At 36.5% G+C, this 26,878-nt stretch overlaps 1 protein-coding gene across 1 annotated transcript in view; it reads right to left on the reverse strand.

Annotated features, from left to right (window-relative positions):
* The window catches only part of LOC134544366 (eukaryotic translation initiation factor 2 subunit 2), a 42,122-nt gene extending 28,174 nt beyond the window's left edge, over window positions 1-13,948 (reverse strand). Inside the window, exons 1-4 of the mRNA XM_063388476.1 lie at window positions 13,708-13,948; window positions 11,109-11,286; window positions 5,678-5,811; window positions 465-585 (exon numbers count right to left, since the gene is read on the reverse strand). Coding sequence (XP_063244546.1) covers window positions 465-585; window positions 5,678-5,811; window positions 11,109-11,286; window positions 13,708-13,725 — 451 coding nt within the window. The 5' untranslated portion in view covers window positions 13,726-13,948. The remainder of the gene's footprint in view (window positions 1-464; window positions 586-5,677; window positions 5,812-11,108; window positions 11,287-13,707) is intronic.
* Between the last annotated feature and the right edge of the window lie 12,930 nt (window positions 13,949-26,878).

Raw genomic sequence — 26,878 nt, forward strand, 5'->3', positions numbered from 1 at the left:
AATTATTTTTGGAAAATTAGTTCCGGATATCGGGAGTTCCGTTTGTGGGAATTACGGTTGAGGGGTGCTCTACTGTAGTTAAATTATACATGGAAACTAAAAACCTTTACATACAGTTAACAGTTGACAAAAATGTCTTTACACAACATTAAATATTTCACAACTAATACCATTGAGAAGTTTGTAATAAATGCTACATTTAAAACAATAATTATATTCTTAAGGTCTCAAATGCCCAAATTGATTTAAAAATCTGAGTTTTCAATGCAGTGAAAATAAATGTGTGACGAAAAACATGTGAACAAAAACACATCTTGCTGAAGGTAAAATACTTTACAGTTTTCTCAGTAAATCAACAGTATTTATAAAAACAATAAAAATTTTTCATTTAGAGAGCAGGTAAAATAACATATTCAAATATTTACTAACTTACATATTTATAAAAATAAGAGTAAATTTAGTACCATTTTCTGAAAATTCTTGAGCATCCTTTTCATTTTCTGCTACCAATTCATCCAAATCCTTCTTCTTTTTCTTCTTTTTCTTAGTTTTTGTTGAGAAATCCATATCCAAATCAAATGCATCCTTGAAGTGCAAAAATAAATCAATGGTAATTAATGCTATCAGAATATTAAGAATATAATACATTATAAAAATTTTGTACATAAGATTCAACAAAAATACATAAAATTCCCATTTAAAACAGTTTATTTTTAGGTATTTCAGCAAACACCAATATTCATACAATACTTGGTTTCCTCTAAGTTATTATGTGAAACTTGTAATATTTTGCTCATGGTCTGTAAAGGACATTTTTTAATTTTTAATCAGAATCAAAATCAAATACAATGATCTAAGTATCTGCTGAATAACACTTAAATGTTTTGATACATTTAGAAATTTTCATTGTACTACTTTTGCTTGAATTCTGCATACTACACTACAAGCAAGTTACCCAAATGCCGTTATTTGCAAATGAAAAGTAAAAATTAAAACACACTTACTTATCTACTACAAAGACTAACTTATGTAACTGCATTTGAAGGGTAAACACATAATTATTGGCAATAGTTAAGAATCTATTTGAAAGGTTTGAAAACAGGCTGCATTCCAAACTCTGAAACATTGCCAGAGAATTTTGTTTTATCACATTTAAATACAGCATATAAAAAAACTTAATAAATGGTAGAAATTATTTATGTATATACAGATTAAACGAACAAAACATATTTAACAGTTACACATAGCAGAGTCCTGCTAATCCTAACTAATAGGGACCGAGACCTGTTCAAATTACATTTTCAGATTATCAGAATAATTGCAGTAATACACAGTGTGTAGTAAAACACATCTCTATAAGCATTAAGTGGTAAATATGTATTGTACGGATTAGCGCCAAAAAAAATCGTACAAATATGAAATAACTTTCATTATATGCTATCTTACGTCCTCTTTTCAGAACCGCCTGCGGAGATAAAAAATTTCAAATACTTTTGGAGATATGGCCGTTCTTATTTTGCTATACCAGACGTGTGTAATAATTTGACCGTCGCCATTTTATATTTTGCCGTGTGCGCGTGAATGTCTAAATAACAGAAATTTTCCATTAGGTAAGGTTAGTTACATTATAAATACTTCAAAATAAACGGAAATTAAAAATAATATCAAATTATTTTACATGTTGTATAGTTTTAAGTATTTTTAATGTAACTGACCTGACCTAACAAAATGGGACAAAGGTAGATTAGGTCAGGTCAGCTACATTATAAATACTTTGAAACTGAACGGACATTAAAAATAATAAAATTAATTTTATTGGTTGTTTAGTTTTAAAGTATTTATAATGTAGCTGACCTGACCTAACAAACCGGGACAAAGGATAAACAGAATAAACTCACGTAAGTTTCTTTTTACATGATGTATTCGTTCACGTGAGAGTCCTAAGATCCACATAAAGTTCTGCCATTCCCGATTACACCCGAATATTCACCTTCGGCCAACCTCGGAATTTATTTATTTTTGCGCAGGAAAAATGAATTGAAATATTAAAAGTGGTCGGATAGGTTAGCTACATTAAAACACTTCAAAACCCTTTGGATGGTTAGTTAGGTTAGTATAGCTACATTAAAATAAACAGAGAAATATAAATATTAATAAATAAACCCGAGGTTGGCCGAAGGTGAATTGTTCGGGTGTAATCGGGAATGGCAGAACTTTAAGTGCATCTTAGGTTTCTCCGTTCGGGAACATCGCAAAAAAAAAAATTCATACTTGTAAACAAGCAACCGTTATCGCCACATGAGTGCACAGGATGAAAATTAAAAAATTCGATATCTCCTAAAGTATTTGGAATTTCTTATATATGTAACTAACCTTACCTAATGGAAAATTTCTGTTATTTAGACATTCACGCGCACACGGCAAAATATAAAATGGCGACGGTCAAATTATTACACACGTCTGGTATAGCAAAATAAGAACGGCCATATCTCCAAAAGTATTTGAAATTTTTTATCTCCGCAGGCGGTTCTGAAAAGAGGACGTAAGATAGCATATAATGAAAGTTATTTCATATTTGTACGATTTTTTTTGGCGCTAATCCGTACAATACATATTTACCCATTAAGTTATTAGTAGGAACACGATTATATTGTGAATTGCAATATAACCGATATAACACCGAAAAGCATGTCACAGACCATACAAGACCAAAATTCAAGTGAATACACCACAAAGCACCAAAATAAAATAATCAGCATTTTCAATCAAAACTTAACTTAAATGACAAGTACATAATCTCTCAAATATTAAATTCAACGAGTGTAATTTATTTAGCATGAAGTTTGTACAACATTTTATGAAAGAAAAAAATTGGGAAAAGTTCACTTCTTCCTTGCAACTGTTATTAGTTAGGTACTTTAATTTTTACATTATAGTGTTAGTGAATTTTGATAATACAATAATACTCAACAGATTAATTTTATTTGTTCTGAATGGTTAGACATTATTACTAAAAATCATTATACTAGTGTAAAAGTAAAAATGCATCATATATCAGTCAAAAAGACACTGCTTTGGAGAAATTAGTATCATGGAACATTTAAGGGTCATGTTTGTTCAGTATTATGTAATATTTTTTAATTAACAGATTTCATAATAAAAAAAACCAGTCACACAGAAATATCCTGTTAAAAAAATTGGCCTGAAAATAAAACCTAAAAATTTGGTCTCTAGTTATTACGTAACACAGTCTATTAACACTTTAAAAGCAAAAAATCACTTAAAATGTTAGTTGGGTCAAGACATCAAAAATAGTGATGGGTCGGTTCCACCGATTCCAGTATAATCGTGGGATTCAGAATACAATGGTTTTGGAATCGACCATGACCGATTCCTGCATTGTTTTTAAGTTTGCAAAATACAACTCCTACGCAACGTAAAATATTAAAATGCATGCAAATATAAATTTGAAACTACATAATACAATCTTTTTTTACGGAACTGATTTACGAATCACGGTGATTAACGTATTTATTTACTTGCATCGCCATTTTCCCTACAGTACAAATGCAGTATCTACTTTCCCGCTTTAAGCGAAAGCATTTTTTGGAAATTACATTGCAGCAGCACTCTATTTAATAGTAAACATTCAAAAATAATTAGACAAAACCAAAAATGTTTAAAGAAAATTATGTAAATGTAAACGGCAAGTAAAATAATGTAAACGTTAACTATTTGATCATGGCAGCTATATTTGCCATTGTAAACAACCTAATTTTTTTGTTTGTGCTACCTGCCATGGTAAACCATACGGCCATGAACCAAATATTTGTTGACGTGAACGTGACAATTAAGATGTTTCACATCTCTGCACTTTAAACTTTAAAGAACTAAAATGAAATAATTTTTGAATGAGATTTTACCTAAATTCACAGTGGAATACTGCGACCATATTAAAATAAGTTTAAAAGCAACATAAACAAATTGCTGTAAATCGGTGTTCTTGTGCATGTTCAGCGATGCTCGCCTTTACTTACTCTATGGATGCTCGTTTTACATTAGATATATTTTGGAAAGGCAGTTGGCTAATCTGAATTTCCAAACACAGCTGCTGAAACGTTCGTAAATTTTTATTACCAAACATAAACAATCTTTTAAAAGTAGTTGTGTTAGTTTAAAAGAATTGTTTCCGATAAATTTCTGAAATGAATTATTTGTTAACATACAATTATTTGAAGAGTTTAAATATTTTGTGTAAGAAAATCTCACCATAAAATGTGGAAATTTTGAGATGCTAAAACATGCACAGAACTTTCTTACTCAAGAACCGAAAATTTATTTTCTCTTTACGGTTGTGAAGAACTGCAAGACTGGATGGATTTATTATTTTCACCAAGTGAGATAATTAAGTTCTAGGTAATATATTAAAACGTAAGCATCTCACATTTTATTTTAGTGTGGTGCATATTTGTTTCTTGTCATTTCCATCATAATGAGATAATAAAGTTTTATTTTTACATTTCCCTCTTTTTATTTTTTTTCTCACCCTGGTCCCTTAAATATGTATAAACGAGGTTATATTGTCATTTTATTTGGATCATTATTTAATTGTGCTTGAAAATAAAATTCTTAACCTAACTGTACTAACCTCTTTTTTTACAATTAATTAATTGAGTTGATAATGTAAGGTATCTAATGTTGGTTAAGTTATAACATTATTTACAATTCACGTCATAAGACATCTTTGATTATTGGCAGTGTTTGAACACGTGTTTCGTCTAACTATATGCAAGGTTAAAAGGCCAAATTGTGATAGAAATTCAAGGTAGCGTAACTTAATGTTAATGAACATACTTTTTAACATTATATAAGCTGTATATGATGTTAATTTCTGCACAGAAAATGAAACACAGCACAATTACATTTTTAAAATCATAAACAACCTTTTTTTTTCTGAGCATATTACTCTGTTTAACATTGTCAGATAAAAATTAAGGAATCGGAATTGGATTCGGAGAATTGACCCTTTAATTTAAGAATCGAAAATGGAATCGGAATCGGTATATTTTAGGAATAGGCCCAACACTAATCAAAAATAATTTTTGAAATTGAAAGAGGAATATTTTTTTAAAAACTTAAACTCGTTCGGATCAGCCGGATTTTCAGATAAAAGGTTCTCCATTGTATTTGCATTTATTTTCCACATCTTCAAGGTGTGAATGAACTGCTATAATGCTCGATAGAGATAAGTTTTCCATAAAAGTATTAATGAAAACATTTTAAGATAATTTACTGCAAAACCAAAAAGGTTTCTATACTTTCACAGGGAAGAATAAATTTTATCATAATTTTTTATAAAACAGAAAAAAAAAAAAAGTTTTTCTTTAACACTTAACACTTGGACACCCGTGCTAAACTAAATATTGTGTTTTAAACAGTACCTACCAATGCGCAGAAAATAAATTATTGTATAATTTACATCAATGTACGTTAAATTATAAATTTATATTGGTAACGGAAACAAGGAATTTTTTTTCTTGAAATAGACATCTAGGTATGCCTATAACCTTACAAAGCGGTAGCTAGACTGCTCTCAACTCTGCCGCTGGACTGCTGCATGCTGCACCAGCAACTCACAACTCAATCGTTATACAGGCGACGGTGAAACTGGCCTTACCTCGGTCTGCCCGTCTTCCTGAGGCCCATCCACCTCCATGCTGGGCTCTGGAAGTGCCCCTTCCAGCTCGTCCATGTTGAACTTCTTCTTTTTCTTCTTCTTCTTACCAAAACTCTCCAAGTCTAGATTGCCATCTGCAAATTTATGTAAAAGCGGTCTTGCAAAAATTCTGTATTAAGTTGAAGTTAGGATAACTATTACAGTCAAACTTACAACTAATAAATTAATCAAAATTTAACACCTTGTTGACATCAAAATCACTAAGAGAGATCATGTTAGAGAAGGGTGAAAAGGAGAAGCAAAAATGTGCTTGGTGGGGGGTGAATCACTAGACCCCAAGAAAACCCACGGCCAATGACAACGTCTGCCACATTTCCTATTTATGGATAATCCAGGTTGGACCTATGTAAGATTAATCTTCAGAGTATAGTCTCTGGACACAGGCCACCATCACTTTCTGCCACAAGCAACGCAATCAGCCCTGAAGAAAACATTCAGCAAAATAAGAATCAAAATTCAACATTTATTGTACATGCATCTACATTATTACAGTTAGAGCCAAGATTTATGGTGTTAAAAAAATTAAAATTCACCATTAAAACTTTTAAATTTAGCCTTTTTCATTAGCAGAGGGGGGAAAAATATTTGAGTGAATGTGTGGTTCAAGATATTTCTGATGTCAACATTTGTTAAAAATTTCAATTTTACCTTTTAACAATTGTCTTATCAAAATGCAATGTTAAAAACCCAATAAAATTATACTTATACATTTCCTGATGTTTTTCTGTAGGCCTTTCAACCATGTCTATTTGGTATCTGATATTGACTGCTTTCATTCACTTTAATTAAAAAAAAAAGTTTTTAACTCAGTATATAATAATTTTGGTTTTTAAATAAAAGCCTAAAATAAAAATTTCTGGGAAAATTTTTTTTTACAGATAAAATGAGGGGTAAATGTTTTATCACGTATCCAAGTCTATCCCTTGATTCTAATGGTATGATCCTGAATACACTGATCCTGTGGTACATGATGCTTTTACTGTTTTGATTTAGTACATTGAAAAATCCTCAGCATAACAAAAATTGTGACGTAACCATGAATTATGATTGTATTATCAACTCAAATAAAAATTTGAAAATTAATTTTTTTCACTTTATAACATTGTTGGTATTGTCATATTTTTTGTTATGTCCAGGCTTTTTCGACGCAATACATTAAAACGGTAACGATCATTTAACACAGGATCAATCATACAGGAATATGCCATCAGGATCAAGGGATAAAATTGGATATGTGATACGGAAAATATACCAAAATGAGGTAATCGAGGTGAATTTTGTGTTTTGCCTTGCATTTATATGTTATTTGGTGTATGGCTTCCAAATGGAAGTAAAAAAATTTTCTAAGGGCCGGTTTAATAACCCCCGGCTAAACCTCCGGCTAAAATTTAACCGCAAGCTAGCTCTTATTTCGGTTTTATGACTCCCAGTTAACGTCTACCTTCCAGTTAAAGTCCCGGCTAACCTAGCGGGTGGATGAACCGGCCGCTAGCTGCTTAACCGGAGGCTAAGCGACAGAAAATAAAATGGCGATGTATCAGGCGAAGTTAGTTGTTGATAGTGATGATGACTATTTGAGGAATTCTATTGAATATTTGCAGGATGCGATGGAATAATTTATTACTAAATATAAAATGCTTCGCCGTATTCGTCAAAGTTTTATTAAAAATTACATGAAAGTGTAGTCACGCTTTTCGATTCTCGTCGAGTCGTATATTATTATTTGACTTTAATTGATCATGAAGTACATAAACGTATGCAATGTATATAAACTTAAATGTTCCTGCTTAAGAATATGTGTAAATTAGTGCATTTTAAAATTGCAAAACGAGGGTTATTTTTACCTATAAAATGTGTGTTTTCGTGGAAGTTGTATCTGTGTATTTTTATTCGTAATACAGTGGACATATGCCGGGAATGAAATACACTTCATACGACTTCAGACGTGGTTCTAATTTAATGAATACAATTGAAAGTGAAAATAAATGTTACCCAATTATCCCATCCCTATCTTACAAACCTTTAGGTACTTATTATCTACCTGCCACGCAAGTGCAAAACGAAAACAGCACTGGAATTATTCTGTTTCCCGTATCCAAGTTTATCCTTTGATCCTATCGGCACGACCCTTTATATGTTGGTCATGATTTACATTATACTTGCTGTTTTAATTTAGAATGTTGAAAAATCCTGTACATAACACAAAATACCTAACATATCATGATACAAACAAATTATGTCAGGTCTTGTAAAAATGTATTTCTTTCGTGTACATTTTACAATCATAATTATTTCACCAGTGAATATGTCTAGGATCTCTCGACCTACTAAATTAAAACAGCAAGCATCCTATACCACAAACTAATTCCATTAGGATCGGATTAATTTGGATACGTGATACGAAACTATTAGTACAAAAATTAAACCTACACCAGTGAAATGAAAATCGACAAGTATTTTTCCGAAACAGGGTCTATATTATTTGATTATGAAATAAATTTATGAAAGAAATAAGTGTTCGCTAGCAAAAATGTCTTATCCCTATTTATTTGTTTGTATAGAATTACTTCGTTAGTTTTGGCTTAATATATAACCTAACAAAATCATGAGTTTAAATACAAGAGTAAAGATGAAAACACATGGTTTTGAATCTTAAATTGTAATTTTATAGTTAAATTCAAAGCAAGTTTAACGTCGAAGTAGTTTTTGTTTAATTTAATTATATATCTGTTACAAGATAACGTTCGCGGCATATTTCTTTTCTCCAGCTGTAAACATTACGATTCACAATACAAACAAACAGCTGACTAACATTCTACCAGAAAAAAAAAACTGACTTGCAAAAAAAGTTACCAAATTCTGGTTTATTTCATTACCAACACACCCATTATTACACCACACGCTTCGTCAGGTTCTGGTTAGCCAACCGCAGGCTAAGTATGGGTCATAATACACCCCTCGTTCGTTAACTGGAGGCTAGCCCAACCTGAGGGCTAGCTAACCATGTAGATTTAGCGGGGGTCATAAAACCGGCCCTAAGATGTTTATTAGTGATTTTTTCTTCCTGTTCCTACTTCTATATAAACCAGGCACAAAATAAAGTTGCACAAGAACATTTATATTTATGCGGTACTGTTAATCGAATACAAACACCGCAATATCGCGTAAAGCTGATACAAAACACAGACCATGGCAGTATTGTGTTCAGATCTCTCGTTTACGAATAAGACAATCCAGGTTCAACTTCTGGCAGTGCCAAGCTCTGAATTTTGCATTGTATGAAATTTGGCGAAGGTAGCAGCTGGGGTTTCTCAGGGTGCACTCACATATGAAGGTTACTGCTCCGGGCTAAGGTCTCGATTTCATGTCACACTGCAAGATAACCGACAACTAAGGATCCCCTTAAGGCTCTGTCTCTTACACCATGTTGATTTTTTTAGTTTTTTATTATTACTTTTATTTAGGGACTATTTATATAATCCTAACGCTATAGCTCCATTTGTTGTTCTGCCACAACAGATCCTTAGTTTAATTTGTGCAAGTGATCTAAGAGACCCATGAAATCAAACTAAATATTTGTGGTTGAACAAATACAAGGGAGGTATTGAGTTAAAATTGTAGAAATAGCTCTTGAATAAAAATAATGATGTAAAGAAAAAATTGGTGTGTGAGACAAAGCCTTAAAAGGCCCATTACTTTGAGGTGGGTGCTAGCCCACCCCTTTAGTACACTTCCCAAACAACATTTCTTGAACACCAAGTTACTGGCATTATCATCACTTAAATTTCTCACTCCATGCAATCAGGATTGCTACAGTTACCAATAAATTATTACTAGTGTACATGCACACACTATTCTTATTCATGTTTTCATATGCATACCTGCCAACTTTTTAGTTTGGTCATCAAGAAAACTTTTAAATTGGGAAAATGTATCGTAAATCAAATGCGGCAATTTTTTACATTCTTTATGTGCACTTATTTTCTATTTTTCTATTCCATTTGGTTTCTGCTAATTTACTAATGACATGAAGGGCATATTGATGGCCTAGAATGAAAACCTCATACAATCAATATTGTAAATGTATTGGGAAACTCAACCTATCCAGAATGTGCCAATTTACACAGCGTGCATATGAAAAGCAAAATGATCAAGTACAAAACAAAAGCAATAGTATTCACTAAACAAGATTACTTAAAGACATACCTTGCTACATCACATGTTTATTACATATTTCAGTCATCTCCCGATTATCATCCTTGATGCAATTTTAAGACTTAGAATGTGCAGCAGTTGCCTTCTTTGCTTTACCTAATAAATCTGAGGTAAACCTTTGTTCATAACAAACACAATTCCTTGATCTCAACACAGAAATAGACTGCAAAGTTTCAGATGATATGGAGGACCTAAATTGGGTTCTGTTTTTTTTTTTTACCATACAGAAAATGCGCTCACATTCTGAATTACTGTGGGGGATTGACAGAATTGATAGCATTTGACAGTCTGTTATACTTCAGGAAGCCATCTACTCCACGAACTCTTGATAATTCAGCCCACTTGACATCAACAGTCCCTGCTTTCGTCACTTCCAACCCCGTGTGTGCAGTACTGGTGAAAAAGCTATCAATCTTATTTTCTTCCTCAGAAAGCACGTTTTCCCTATGCTTAGGACACTTAACGTGTGTAGTTATGTCGGACCTACCTCCATGAGCAATACTAAAATCACACCGGCACACTGCAAAACACAAAAGTTTATCCTTTTTGCGATTTCAGAATACACGAGAATTCGTTGTTATACGCAGCACGGTAAGTCTGAATATATTTCTTGTTGGCTAGCTTACTAATGGTTCCCAACATGTAAATACACACGAAAAAAAAAACGGTTGCGCAGCACTACATTGGAACTACAAACAATAGTCAGCCATTTCAACCATAATATAAGGAACAAGCAACAGACCAAGGAGATAGGGCTGACGTCACAATTGTGGTCAGTTCCTCCGTTTAAAAAAGCACTTTTTCGTTGCGGTAAGTGGAAAACGACCGTAGACCGTCCAGTCCAAACCATATACAAATAACTAACTATCTCTTGTTTTGTTTTCATTCCGCCTTCCGTCTGTGCGTCAGTAACATGGCCTGTACAGTAAAAGTTGGCAGGTATACATGGCCGGTACAGTGAACGGTAATAAACCACCACGCAAAAATTAATCCGTAAGATATTAAAGACGTCCGTAAAACCGTAAAATAGTATTAAAATCCGTAAAACTTACGGACAATCCGTAAAAGTTGGCAAGTTTGCGATATGGCTACCTAGAACATAAAAACACAACTGTTATTTTTAATAGTTAAACTAGGAATCATAAAAAATATTTACCATCAAAATCTATATCTTTGGAGTCATCCATCTTGAAAGGCTCCTGATTTTCTTTATCAGTAACTTGCTGGTCCGCCGCTTCATTACCGTCGCCTGCGTTTCCTTCTGCTAAAGCTGCATCAATGTCAAAAGTGGTCTTCTTCTTCTTCTTTTTCTTTTTCAAAGATGGATCAAAAATCTTGAACATACACAAAACCATTAATTGGATCACTGCTATAAAAGTTAGGTACTCTGATGAATATTTTAGATCATTGCAAGCAAAACGAATATAAATTTATAGATAATCTAAAGCAATATATATATATATATATATATATATATATATATATATATATATATATATATATATATATATATATATATATATATTACAAAAAACACAAACACAGGCAATGACCTCAACAGCACTGATAAAAAAACAAAAAAAAAAAAAACCTGACACCAAATTTTAAAAATGCCACTAAGTTCATTTGCACCCGTAAAATCTGAGTTCATTTAAACATGCTCACACACAAAACTCAGAGATGTATAAAAATGGAGAAACCAAAATATTTTGTTAAAATTTATGCTTCAAACATTGAATATTCCAAAACAAACTTTTAGAATGCTAGTGCATTAAGAAAAAGGATGAAATTCACATTTATGAAGAGCATGTAAAAGGTAATGTAAATTTGATTCAAAATTATCATTAACCAACATTAAAAAAATTTATTGTTTGTTAAAAAAATTACATTAGCTAAGATTAGGGACTGAAATCAAAACAATTATTTATAGCAACCTATTTATAAGTTCTTAGAAACTAAAATAAAGCAAAGTATTGATAAAAATAAATATGAAACTTACATATACCTTTCTTAATTCAATATATCATTCTTTTATCTGTTGACAGATAGTTTTGATAAAAATTTATAATTTAAGTTAACTGCAAACCATCCCTTGGGAGTAAATTTAGAGACGTGTGTTTTGTATGAAAACCACGTATTCTGATTTTTTTCTTTCTTCCCATTCTAAAAAGCTGTGACGTCCAATAATTACCAGTTACTTAAATTAGGAATAAAATGCTAGACTGGATGGCCTTAGGTTTGCCAGTAAGGAGAAAAAAAGTGCATTTTCAAAAAACTTTTAAAATTCTGCTGCCACCTGAGATCGTTATGCAGACATACAAGGCAGCTAAACTAATGATGTTAAAGAAACATTTGCCTGAATTTCTTGCAGTAGGGCTTCCACCCAGAGACAAGGAGCCATCCGCCTATTTTACTCTCCCAATTCTTTCAGTTTACTTGCCCAAATCACTTCCAACACCTAACTATGAGTCCATTCCACTTCTGCTTGATCCCCACACTTTCTGCATCTTCCTCTAGTAATGAATTCTCCCCTCTGAGAAGCCTGTTTCCCAACATTTTCCTACACCAGTTCTCTCTAAGGCTGGGTTTATAGAAAACGCAAGAACGCAGAAACGCAAGAAATGCAACTACGGTAAAGTCCAACCTTAACTCTTCTACCAGCACGTTTATAAAAAACGCAAGACACGCAATAACGCAATGCAAAAGTTGTTCAACTTTCTACTTCTTGCGTTTTCTCCTTGCGTTTCGGCCTTCTATACTGGTTGCTTTAGTATGTGAAAAACTGAAACTGTCATGTAATGCATATAGAAGGCTCTGTGATTGTAATCGTTACGCTTGTGTTTCTTTATTTATGTTTTGGGCTGGCATTCTTCTAGTGAATACAGCGCAATGGTGGAAGCTGATGAATTTCTTGTTCAGCTTATCCAAAATTTTCCCTGCCTGTACGATAGGTACAACAAAAATTTTAAAAATAATCATGACTTATTCCTGAAATTTTATTTTTTGACGTTGGCGATGGCCGGCGTCCTTGCGTTTCTTATAAACGACTGTGAATTTCTTGCGGTTGTCGCGTCCTGCGTTCTTGTGTTTTCTATAAACCCGGCCTAAAAGGCCTCACATCAATTTCCACCTATCTCTCCTGTAGTATTTCCCACGCCAGATCTCTCACTAACAGAGATAGTCTGTGTATTTTACCTTCTTTCACTTCCCTCCTATTTTATGTACCGATAATCCATTTCCCCACCCTTCGTTGTATCTTCTGCAACTGATGCAACTCCCATTACCTGGTATTGATCCCACACCACTGCCCCACATTCCAGCATCATCAGTATGACTCCTGTAGAGTATGCTTCAGCCTTAATCACCCTACCTGTCCTCTTCAGTGTTCTTCCAAGCCCTCCATTCCTTACTGACCACTCGCTGAACTAGTATCACCAACCTGTAAACCCTACTGAAACTTTTTTTTAGCATAACTAATGTAAAGTCCCATTATATGTAAACTATTTTCAAATAACTGGTGACAAAATTTAAAAGATATCCAGTATAACCAATTCTTCTGTCATGTGTGATAATTCAAAAAAATTCGAACATAACAGGTACGGTCCTTATTTCACTATTTTGTATTACCTACACTCAACTATTTACGCACTTCCTAAAATTCATCCTTTTGTACAAATAGAGTAAATAATTAATTTTAACTGACTATGAACTAAAAGCCTCCATACGTATACAAAAACCAACAAGAGAATACTCACCGTTTCTTCATCCGCCATTTCTCCACAATAATTCTAAACACAGAATTATGTCCTTAAATAGTTTTCAGTGTAATATTCTCCGTATGACCTAAAACACAACAATATTTAATTTATATACACATTGCATCAGCCATCAACTAGAGCTTCCGGTAATCATTATGGACATCCGCATGCGCACTGTACGGCAGTCATAGATAGAAACAGTACCCGTTGAACAATATTCTTGTAGCGGACGCAAACAAGTTTCCCAAAAATTAATTAATGAAATAAGACACATCATTGAATGGAGTTACGAGAGTTGGTTTGTACCGTAAAATTAATTTTTATATAATGAAGTAAATATCATTTTATTTTGTATGTGTGGGTATTATATTTATTTAAGTCATTGCGTTCCATTGTTTAAGGCTCTGTCACACTGTCAAATATTTGTCTCCCATATATTTGACGATAGAGTTGGAGAGGTAATATTGGACGGAAAAATGTCTACCAATTGTCTTCATCAAATATATTTGGTCATATAACCTGAAATATGTTTTTAATCAGCACACTATGAAAGATTATTTTTGGTTTAAGCTATCTCAAACATTTCATGTTTACTCCCAATTTTTAGAATTAAATAATGCATCACAGTATAAATGAAATCACAATAATATTCTTTTCGCAATAAAATAAATGTTCAGTATTTTTTTGAAGTTATAGAAACATAATTTCATTTTTATATATGAAATGTTTTAGTATACAGTATTCATTAACATTATTTAGTTATTTCACTTTTATAACTTTTTTAATCACCCATGTACTCTTCGCCATCTTAAGAACCATTGTGACACAATAGTCGTCGGCCTAATTGTAAAACCACGTAACTCCAAAAAATTCAATTATGGGATTTTTGTCTTAATATGTTTGGTATTATTGTTCCGCATCTACTGTAAAAATGCTGTAACTCCAAAAAAATTATGAAGCTTCTTGAAAAGGAATTTTCAAACCTCATATCTTTTAACAGAGAAATTTGTTATTACAAACCTGCTAACTCCAATCAAACATTGGACTATGTCAGACAAACTACCACTGCTCAGAGAAGTTTGTATCTGCAGTGTATTTGTATTGTGTCAACTCCTGCAGTTGTACAGATAAATAGGTAAGCTATGATTTGCAAACTCTGAACAGTTAAATAAAGTGAATAATCAACAGTTGGAGTTATGTGGTATTCCATGTAGATTATAGGTTATGGGGTAGAAAAACAAAATAAGGGAGTTAAATGTTTTTATTTTTATACTTTTCTGTATTCATTATCACGTTTATCACATGTTCTTTGGCTTATAGTTTTAAACAAATGCCTTATTAAAATATTATGCAGTGATAATAATCAGTGGCGTAGCGTGCCATCTCAGCGCCTGGGGCGGTAGACCCATTTTGCCGCCCCCATTCTATAGGTGCTTAGTTAAAATTAAATTTCACATGCAATGAGGTACCTTTTATTGAAGTTAAAATAGGATGAGCGGTTTTACAAGCGGATTCTACGGGCCTTATGAGCAGCGAAGTCAGAAATAACTTTGTCAAAATCAATATTAGCAGCCAATTCTTGTTCAATCGACAATATAGCCAAGTTTGATAGTCTAGCGGAGCTCATAGTAGATCTGAGGTAATTTTTTATTAGCTTCAACTTCGAAAAACTTCTCTCACAACTTGCAACACTAATCGCCAAAGTCAAATATATACGAATCAAGATGACTATATTTGGTACCGAAATTCCGAGATTCAGTTTTTGAATGAACTGGAGGAGCTCCAGTGTTCCTTTACCACTTATATCTTCCTCTGATTCAGAACAGGCAACAACAACAAACTGCTGAAGACGCTTCCGCTCCATCTGAAACTCGTCCTTGTCGATGTCTTCTAATACATGGGAAAGATCACACTCGAACTTGCTGCCCAAAAGTTTCGCTGGCATCAAAAATCCGAACTTGTCCGATATTTCTTGAATTTGCTGGAATCGAGTCGTCATTTCTTGAATGATCTTGTCGAATGATGCGATAACCTCTCGACGGATTTCCTGTTCGTGAGACAAAGCTGCATCTTCAGAAGATTCATCGCCATGCATGCGTTTTTTCCTGCGAATTCTTCTCGTTTTGAGTTCGATTCCGAGTTTTTCGCAGAGAGTCTTAGCAAAGTCAATTGCTTCTTGCACGAAACGGTCTCTACAGTACATCCCTACACTTCTTCTCCTCACTTTCGAAAACTTCTTGTTGTTTCTGATCGATGGTTGCTTTACAGTTCAGGCGAACTTCCAACTCCTTCCATTTCAAGAAGCTCTGTTCGTGGCCCAGGCTATTTTCATGGTCTCCTATTCTTGGATTTAGCTTCCACCATTTGTTGAATCCTTCTTCAGATGCAAAGTTAGAGCAGGGTTTTAATATTGTTTTGGGTTTACCTGCGCTCGCGGTACGGGGCATAATAGGAGTTTTACTGTGTCCCGGTTTGCGGAAGTTGTTTGGTTTGCCCTGGGTTTAGGTCAAACTTTACAGTACAATGTGTAGTACTAAATTCAATGAGTGCGAAAGAGAGGCATCGACACGGGCCGACGCGTGAAACAAAAGATTTTGTATGAGTAATTAACATAATAAGGAGTGCCGCTCAACTCGGCTCGCGCGCGCCGGGCGGCGCGGCGTGATGCGATGTGCCGTTCGTATGTAAACAAACAAACGTTATAAAGAGCTCTGTCAGTGATTTCGCAGTTTTTCTTTTAAATAAATATTAAAAAATAGTTGGTGCGCAAAATTTTAGATAAAAATGGAACATTATAGTGTGTCTGACACATGTAATGAATGAATCATAGATCAGATCTCAACCCGCTTCACCGTCGACCCGCCCCCGCGGGCTGCCGCCCGGGGCGGGCCGCCCCCTCCGCCCCACCCACGCTACGCCACTGATAATAATGTGCACTATTATTGAAAATGCGAACAGTTGTATATAAAATGTGAGTTACCTGTATTGCAAGTAGCCAATTCCCGGAGTTATGTGCTTTGTAATGCAATTGTGGTTTGAGCTATCTGCTTTGTGAATCCCTTTTTGTCCAACATGTGGAGTTAAGTGGCGATGGAGAAATCACAAATTTTATGTTTTTTTTTGTTTCAGAAATTATCTAGAACCTGGAACATGTTAACGAACAATGAAGAAAATGAAAATGAGCAATCTAGTTTACACCAAAACATGTTAATGGACACTGAAAATAATGACAATGAACAATCTACAGTGTATCAAGATCAGCCATCGGCCTCAAAAAAGCACAGTCGTGGCAGTGTTTTTTGTGAGCCAATTGAGACAGCAGTGATTGAGTGTGTAGATTCTTTTGCTGATAATCATTTAGATAGACGTTCCTGATATAGTGACTGTTAATGAAAGTATTGCTACAGACTCTTTTCCACCAAATAATCCAGTGAGCTTCAACAATCGTGAAATTGCTATAGGTAATGTTGAAAATATTGAAGAGGAAATCGTAAATAGCAGTACTATTCGTGAAAATGAGAAGAGTACGGTAGTGAACAGATTGAGGTAGGAAATATGTCAGGTTTTCATTCTAGTGTTTCTCAACTTGAATCTGATGAAAATATCGTTACAGACAATAATGAAATATCAGAGGGTCCTGAATGTCCTAAGCGAAGCAAAAGGCACCAGGTAATTTAAAGTGAATGGGAGAACAAGAAAGCTAAGATATGTAGAGAAAAGGGCGAGGAATACAAATGAAGAAAGTTAGTAGGTAGATGGCAAGTCACAATTTGTTGTAGTCAAGCCTAAAAGACAAATGAAAGCTGTTACATGTAAATGTAAATACCCTACATTCCACTGTGATTATCTACTGAACAGAGAACACAGATTTTTAAAACACATTTTGGGAACTTTCGTGGGAAGGAAAAAAAAATGTATGTGAGAGGGTTGACAGACATACGTTTAACAGTAAGAGCAAGATACAGGAAAGTGTCGGGAAAGTCTAGAAGAAAATTTTCGTATAAATATCAGTTGTATGACAGCCACACAAAAGTTCGTGTTTCTAAGGCCATGTTTCTGGGAACACTTGATATTGGTGATTGGATGATAAACAATTGGCTAAATGCCGGCGAAGAAGAAATGAGCCAAAGTGATGATAGCAGTGAAACAAGGCCAAAGAGTAATGTAGGTAATGAGAATCTAAAATCAAAACGAGAAGACTTGCAAAAAAGACAAGAAGCTATGAAACAATTTTTTGGAACACTTCCACATGTTGAGAGCCACTATTGCAGGGCATCATCAAATAAACATTATCTTGAACCGTTTTGGTCATCAAAGGCAAAATTGTATGATGTGTATTGCAATGATTGGTGCAAAGAGAAAAATATGGAACCGTTGTCTACTTGCACGTTTCATAAAATGTTTGAAGATCTGAACCTTTGCCTCTACAGACCAAAAAAGGATCAATGTGATAAATGCATTGCATTCAAACTTAATCACATTGATAAAGAAATGTATGATGCACACATTCGAAGCAAGGAAGCTGCAAGGAAAGCTAAAGAATTCGACAAAGCTAATGAACAGCATGTGTACACAGCATATTTACAGTCGTTACTTCTGTGCCCGAAATCCAACGCATTAGCATTATGCTATCGGTGTAAACTATCTGTTCACAATATGACATTATTTTACTTAAAAAGTAAAGATGGCTACTGCTATTTATGGAACGAAAGTGAAGGGGAACTAACAGGCAATGAGTTTGCAAGCATATTGACAAATTTGATTGTTTCCCAGTTACCGCTCAGAAACAGTAGCAATAAAATTATCATTTACAGTGACGGTTGCAATTACCAGAACCGTTGTGCTATCTTGGCAAATGCATGAATGCATTTAGCAAAACATTACAAGATTTCCATAGAACAAAAGTACCTGGAAAAAGGACTCACTCAGATGGAGTGCGATTCTATCCACTCCACCATTGAGAGATGCGTAAAATCCACAGACATAAATGTTCCAGCAGATAACGTTTCCGTGTGCTCCAAGGCCAGAAAGAACCCAAAGCCTTACAAGGTTCAGTATTTGGATCACACATTTTTCAAAGATTTCAGTAAGGCAATGCCGTGCAAGTCCATCAGACCTGGCGTTGGTGCCGGACAACCAAAAGTTACTGACATTCGCTGTTTTTTGTATACAGAAGATGGTAAAATACACTACAAACTAACATTTGATGACGAATACAAACCACTTCCAGTCTGCGAACCCAAAAAGTCTACAAATACTCGAGCCAAAAGGAAAGTGGCTACCGACACATCTGAAGGAACTGATGTGATTGGTCACTTCGTTTTCCCACAACTGTACACATCAAAATTCCTCTGGCCAAGTTCAATCACCTACAAGAATTGAAGAACTCGGTGCCCACTGACTACCATCATTTTTATGACAATTTACCACATCAGTAAATGAGCAACTTAGTGTAAAATGCTTTGTGTATGGTCTTTGAATATATATACTGTATAGAAGTCGCCAGCCCAGGTTAAAATTTCTAATACGGTTTTGAGGTAGTTGGTTAATTCACCGCCGCAATCGCCACCATCTCTAGGGCATCGACTTGTGGTGGTCCCTAGCGGACAAGTGTCGAACTCTTCAAACACCCCTTCCCCCTCCCGTTGAACGACCTTGAGCTGCAGTGAATGATAGATGGGGGGTGCGGGGAATGACAGCGGGCGACAGTGCTGCGCTCTAACGTGTAAATAACAACTAAGACGATACAGGGCGTTACGGCAGCGCACTGCAGCGGTGAAGTTCCCAAGCTGCTCATCATACGCTTCTGAAAAACGTAGAGTAAATCCTATCCACTCGCGACTTCTATACAGTATATATATTCAAAGGTATGGTGTAACAACATTTTACATAGGCTACCGCATTTGTGTTTTATGTACAGTGAATACATTCAGTTTAATTGGTAAATGATATTTTACTTTTGAAGAACTAAACTTTAAAGTTATAGGACTAATTTGTATCTATGGGTGATGTAAGAAGGTAGTTAACTTAGAGACAGGTAAACTTATTTGTGTGATGTTGTTTACACTAAAAAAACATATTAAGAAGTCTGAGCACATTTGTATAATCATATAGTTATTTTGAGTATTGTACAATATTTTTACTAACAGCCTATAGTATTCTTGTAAATATTATGGTATGTCTTCACTTTGTGTTTTAACTAAATAATTTTTGGTTTAATTTACATGGGTAACATTAAAATACTTCTGTTGCTAAAGATTGATGATTTTTCTGATGATTTTTTTTTTTTTTTGTAATCGATGAACCTAGATGATTTAAAAGACCTCTCAAATTATTAAATTATTAAACACGTAACTCCATCGCAAAACCGTCGGAAGTTATTAAACATACGGAATAACCATTAACTTCTATATTCAAAAAAAGTAACTCCAAAAGTTATTATTTACATACCATGTAACTCACTTAATAAATATGACAAAAGGTTTACATTTAACAATATATTGTTCAATAAAACCTTTATTATCAGGTAAACTTAATTATTTGGTTTTATATTTAAAAATCCTGAAATTGTCTAATTCATCAGTTTTTTTGCTCTCCTGTAAAGTTGAATAAATGGCAGTTATGTTGTTTTACAATTAGGCCGACGAGATGTCATTTCCGTTTTTGCTAGGCACCATTTTGATAGGCCAACTACATCCAACATATTTTAGAACCCATCCTATATGCAAAATAGTTTATGGAAACTCAAGTCATCCCACTGTCGAAAACAAATATGGCTGCACTAGTGATGTTTTTGGACTATCATAACTATCCAACTTTGACACAACACATAAGGGTGAACACGAAAATTTATCAGTGTAAGAATATCTGAGAAGGTGGGTTTACGATTGAGAACTAAGAGTTATTTGTATACTTAATATATGACTATGTATACTAGTGGAATGGTTTATGTTAGTAACGTAGGAATTTGGTCGGGTCATGTGCGAATCATAAGTTGACAAGACTGACATAGTTATTTTTTATATTTTCGCTTAAGAATCAAGGGAAGTGCCAATCAGAGCATAATATAAAGTGTCGTTGGTGCAAATTGATGTTTCGCTGTGTGCCGCCAACTAGTATTTTTGGAACAATTTTAAATTTGAACTTTTGACGTGATCACATCCTAAAAATCGATGAACTCCAGCTGCATGCACGAAAGAGCATGACTCGTTGTCATGTTTTGCCTGAGCCGAGCATGTAAGATCTGGCCAATCACCGTGCAAGAAAATCTTCTATAATATCAAAAAGGTTAAGGCGGGCTTTTTAAAAGCAGCAATTAAAAAAAAAAATGATTTATTGGTCCAATTTCATCATTTCAAATTAACAATTTATTGACATTGATTTGATTTCAGTTTATTTCTATAACTAATTGTTTGTGATTATATTTAAACAAATTATTTAAATTAAATTTTCAAAAATTGTAAATAATATTTGAAAATTAAAAAGTTTGCAATTTTTCATCAATGTTTTCTTATGACGTTATCACATAAAATTATCGTCCGTAAACCGACTTTACAGAAAAGCCCCCCCTTCCTTTTTATTTTTTTTTAAAAAATAATGACTCCAGTCATTCTTTTGCTGCAAGAACTTATTGTTCCTCCTCCTGTACACTCCCATTCAATCTTTTAGTCGCAGGTGGACTAAGGTCGCAATCGCACCGCGACTGCTGCCAAAGTCGATTGTGACAAGCTGTCTCTTTTATGGGAGGGATGAGTAGTGCGCTCTGCCGGCCAAGATGAGAAACTGCCTGGAGGGTCACAGAAACGTCCGCTAGAGTGCACTGGTCGCACTCGCAACCAGCGGACAGAGCAAGGTTAGGGATTTTTCCCACCGCTAGGCTTCACTGATGGCTCTGTTGGACAAGGGCGGATGTCCTTGGAGAGACCATGTACCCTGCGAGGGTTCACTGGAGGTCGATGCTCCGGGTTGAAGTTCCCGAGAAGCCACAGGTGGGGAATGAGGGAAGGGGGGTTAAAACTTGCTAAGTCGCCTGGGAAAATCGTTGTGTGGACCGTCCCGAGGCGTCGCCGAGGACTATAATATGCTCCTCGACTTGCTGTCAAACAGCTTACCTATTTTTGCCTCCGAGAAATGAAAGTTGCTAGCGGTGGGCTTGGGGTAGCATTCGCTAGCACGAAAAGTCATACTGTTACAGGGAGAAAACGTGATGCAAACAGCGGCCGAGATGCTGCGATAAACAATCGTCAGCAAAGGTATCTAATTGGGCCTGCGAACAAGCGCAGGTGCACTGGTTTGCACAAGATTACGTCGGAGATAACAGTAATGGAAACAAAATTAAATGAAATTAAAATGCAACTTTATTTTTTGGTTTCCTTCTTTAAAAATGAAAAATTAAACTTAAAATTCAAAACTTGTGCCCAAAAATTATGATAAACAGCATAATTTCCATTCTTGGAGAAGCATTATCTTATAATTACTGATTTTAAAAAGTAACAATTTATTACAATTAAAAATCCTGATCTATTGCCTCTCGGGCAACAATCGATACACTGGCCATGGCGGCTGTTCATAGCATTGTTGAAGTGAGCTGCTCTATATGTGCACACTCCGATGCACATACCCTAGCGAGGCGATGATGAGCCAAAGCAGACTGTGCGGTTTGAAGGAGCACCGATAGGTGTCATCGGATTTGAAACAAAGATTGGAAAGAAATTTGTGAAGCAATATAGTTCAGTTGCATTATTCAGTGATGCTCAACTACCGAATGATAGAAATGACAGAAATCCATTATTGGCATAGTGGAAAAGTTAGGTGGAGAACAAGTAATTTATATGTCAAAGAAACAGAATTGTGTGGCATATTATATTTCTGTAGTGGAGGTCTACTGCACTTATGAGGCCACGAAAGAGGCTAGCCATTTTTCTCAATTTTTTGTTAGATTTGGGACAAGAAATATTTGCCATTTACCTTATGAATATTTTCTGATAACAAAAATGCTATTTCAACGAGTAAAACTTAGGAAGCGCCACAGTGAACTAAAAACATGTATATAAATTAATGTGAAGGACATGTCGGAAGAATTGAATGATAGAAGTTACTAAGTTCATACACAACAAATGATGGCAATAGCGTCTCAAACAAGTGTGTAATGGTCGATAAATGGCAAAAAAAAAAAAAAAAGAAAAAAAAGAAACAGCGAAAGAAACACAATTTAAACTAATATAATACAACTATTGAAGCAAAGTGACAAAGACTATACAAATATTTCATGATGTTTGGAGGCATGAAATCTCTCCTCACCGTAAGGCAATAATACACTGAATTCTCGAGACAGTCTATATAGAATTAATACAGGACAGTGTATATAGAAGTTGATGTGGCAGTGCAGAAACGTGGCGGACATGGCTCAGTGGTAAAATTGATGATGTTCTGTGCCAGTTCTCATGGAGAGCAGCCTACACACGGAGTTGGGAGAGTGACCATTCGGCCCCTGTGGCCCACTGGGTATGTATCCACATCGGGAGAGTTGATCGCGACTGGAAGCTGGCAGCTGCAGAAATTTAGTCATTGTGTTTTTGGACCAATGGACATGCTCCTGAATCGGACAGCACACTCACACTAAAATAGATGGGATAAGTAGAAGGAAAGGAATGATGGTTATGTGGGATAAGTACTCACTCTTCTGTTGTTAGTAGGCTGAAACTTTATTGTTGCAAGTGGGCATTGATAAGTGCTGCTATAAATACTCTTCCCAAAAACAAAGATGAACTTTAACTTGGCCCCTACCTCCAGCTTCAGATGTAATGCAAAACAATGGTATGAACCACGATTGAAAACAGAAAAGAAACACAAAAGTCTGCGCACGACACTACCACATCATCAAGAACACAACTAAATTCAAATTATCTGGCGAGACCAGTCTGTTTCTTCATACTATAAAAAAAGCACAAACATTATATACACTTCACGATTCTATTGTCCTTCTTCCATTTATAAGGTCTAAAATCAAAACTGGAATTAACAACACACACAAGGCAGCCATTAAATGCAGCAGTCTTGACAGGTACACTACACCCCGCTACTGCAGCAAACTGTGGATGGCACTGGGACCTGGGCTTCGACTACTGGCATTGAAGCCGGACTGTGCGGTGGCAGCATCGTGATGACTACATGGAGGCATGTGCGCGCCACCTCAGTACCTGCCACAGCATTAAGGCAGAATGGTGACTGTGCATGGTACCTGCGTGTCTTGATGTCATATATGAAGTTGTCCGTGTCCATGTATGCCAGCGTTATGTTGTCTTTATATTTCTCTTTCATCAAATCATAGTGGAAATTATACATCAATGTCTTGGACAAGTCGTGTACTGCCTTGTTCTGCAGTCACAAAGGGCGGCGTCATGATGCTATACTGCGGCATCGGTTTGTTTGCTGAGGGATACGCAGATGCAGCACGGAATGTGTTTTCTGGTTGCTGATAATAGCCTTGCTTACATCACAACGAATGGATCCATGGATGGCATTGGCAGCTGCTGATGTGATCTTGCATCTCGGTCACGGGCACACTATGTAGTTCGTTTGTGGCTGGTGTTCCTCAGAAGAGCTGTTGGTCCTCTTCTGGCCGGGTGTACTGCTGAGTTGGTCCATGGCACTGTTGAATGTACTTCAGTGGGTGTCTGCAGAATTGGCGCTGAGGCATTGAGATACTGGCCCCAGCATTGCACATTCGGTCTGTTTCGGCAGGGTCTGGGATGATGTCCAGCCAGTGTTGTTTCCGACTGGTCTGTTCTGTGAATGTGCTAAGTGATGTGTTGAGCATTTTTAAGCTCACTATTCCTGTGTGGTTGTAATGTGGCAGTGATTTGTTTTTGTGCTTCCCAATTGCAGTTTCCTTGGGATGATATAGGGACATCCATCTACGGATATGCTGAAAGTTTCTCAAGCTGATGCCAAGCATCTAGCTCCATCTCAGATGATTTGGGCATTGAGGCGAGCAGCAGCTCAGAATCTGCTGTTAATGTCTGGACTCTATCGTCCTTTGCGGAAAGGTGCTCTCTAGGTTTCGGTCTAAATAGCTGTGACTTTCTGAAGTGGCATGTCCTTATGCTTGGCTTCGGAACAAATACCATATTGCCAATCGTTCGGACGATTCTTGGCCACAGTACCCCAGATTTGGATGATGGTATTGTGGTACAACCTGGTAAGGGTGGCATTGGGGTTGGCACCACTATGCCTTGAAGTGGCAATTACAATGCCAAAACTTGTATAATAGTATCACATGGCCAGCTGATTTCTGTCAGCAGTGTATTTGGAGGCAGAGATTGTGGTGCTATAAGCCTGTATGGGGGCGGTGGGTGTGTTGCGATACTCAGTGGTAATGTATAGCATGTCAGGTGGATCTTCAGTGCTACTGGGTAATATTTATGCAAATGCGATGATGTTTTTATTCACCGACATCCAATATTGTAGAGGGGAGTGAATGGTAATGGCGATGTCAAGACGGGATGCGATAGGTCTACAAGCAGGGCAATGGGCATTGTGACAGAATTGAAGGGTATGCTGTATATATTGACGCCGCCGTCAGTGCTCCCTCTGAGAGCACAGGCCGTTATGTGTCCTCAACACCTGATCAGTGCCGCGCCTCGAACGCGCCCGCGCGCGCAACATAGTGCAGTGCCCCGAACGGCGTGACGTCAGTCACGGCCCCCTACGTGTGCAAAGCGCCCGGCCGGGTGTGGCACTGCGCAAGGGTATTATTTATTCATGCATTTGATAAGATAAACAGAAACTCATAAGTCTAAAACCATTAATAATGAATGTTAATTTAATAATCATTTTATAAAGGGTTATCATTCACAAAACTGGCCGAAGTCATCTTCCCGCGCTCCGCAGTTTTCCCGCGGAATTCCCCCCCTCCCTGGCCCCGGCGGCCAGGGAGGTTAGTCAGTCGCCATCCAGCACTCGCCCGGGCCGGCAGCCCACGCACGGGGAGCTCTCAACTTTCGCGCCAACATCACCAGTCACTACAATAGGTAATTATAGCCAAATCGTTTTAACTCAGCTCCCCGGTCGGCCCGAATCGACCGTTCGAGACTCCGCGCGGTCCTTTAATAAAATGTGCAGTCCGACACAGGACTTTTAGTATACTACGTAAATGATTAGGTGGCCCATCGTGGCACCTGCGCCTCACGCTGTAAAGTCCCACATCGGGACGTAGTTCATCGCCCACGCAGGGCGGCACTGCGCCAAATGCGAATCTAAACTTTCAGACGAGTCATTAACTGGGACGTGCCACGGTCACGTGTGTGATATCCTGCAGGATTCCACCGCGCCCGTACCCAGCATAACGTGGCCCTCGCCACCCCGCGGAGTAGCCGCAATTAGTTAACCAGTTGAGTGGAACAATTTATCTAGACCCGAACACGGGACTAATCGCAGTGACTATTGTGTAGTGTTTGATTTTAAGTAATTTTGTGTGAACAACCTCCCCACGCATTTCACGTTGCGTGCCGCAGACTTTCATATAGGTATGAACAGACTTATCGCCTGCCAGAGCATCCCATTCGCAGTTCGCCGGGATTAGCCCCTATCAACGTACTTGCCACCGGGCTACCGTGTGGCCGTAACAAGTCCGCCTATAGAGGGTGGCGTGCGTGGAGCTTAGGTCGACGATGAAGCGGCCAGTTACGTGAGCGTGTAACGTGTAAAGTGTGCGACGGAATAAACCAGCTAAAAGTACGTGTGTGTTTTCATTAATAAGGCGTCCTGGGAGGCCAAAACAGCCCGGGGAGTCCTTTGTCGACGCGTCCCTGCCTGTAGCCACGAGGCCAGGAACCCCGCCCTTGAGATTAAAATTCATCGAAACAATCAAATTCACGTAAAATCCAGATCAGGCAACGGGGACGGCGTCAATATAATGGTGGCGAGTGGATAGCAGCCAATGGCATAATATAAGGTGATGACGTCGGTCAGCTGTGCCTGGCTGTGGATATCATCGACACATTCGCTGGGGAACACCATACATGCTGCACATGCAAAGTCCCTACTAATTGTCAGTTTTACCCATGAATGCCAAGCCATACACCCAGAGTGCCAGAACTTCGCACACATATCGCAAAACAGTATCAATATGCACTACCACTGTTCCACCAATATGAAACACACATCG

This window comes from Bacillus rossius, chromosome 1, assembly GCF_032445375.1.
Source record: "Bacillus rossius redtenbacheri isolate Brsri chromosome 1, Brsri_v3, whole genome shotgun sequence".
NCBI classification, from domain to species: Eukaryota; Metazoa; Arthropoda; class Insecta; order Phasmatodea; family Bacillidae; genus Bacillus; species Bacillus rossius.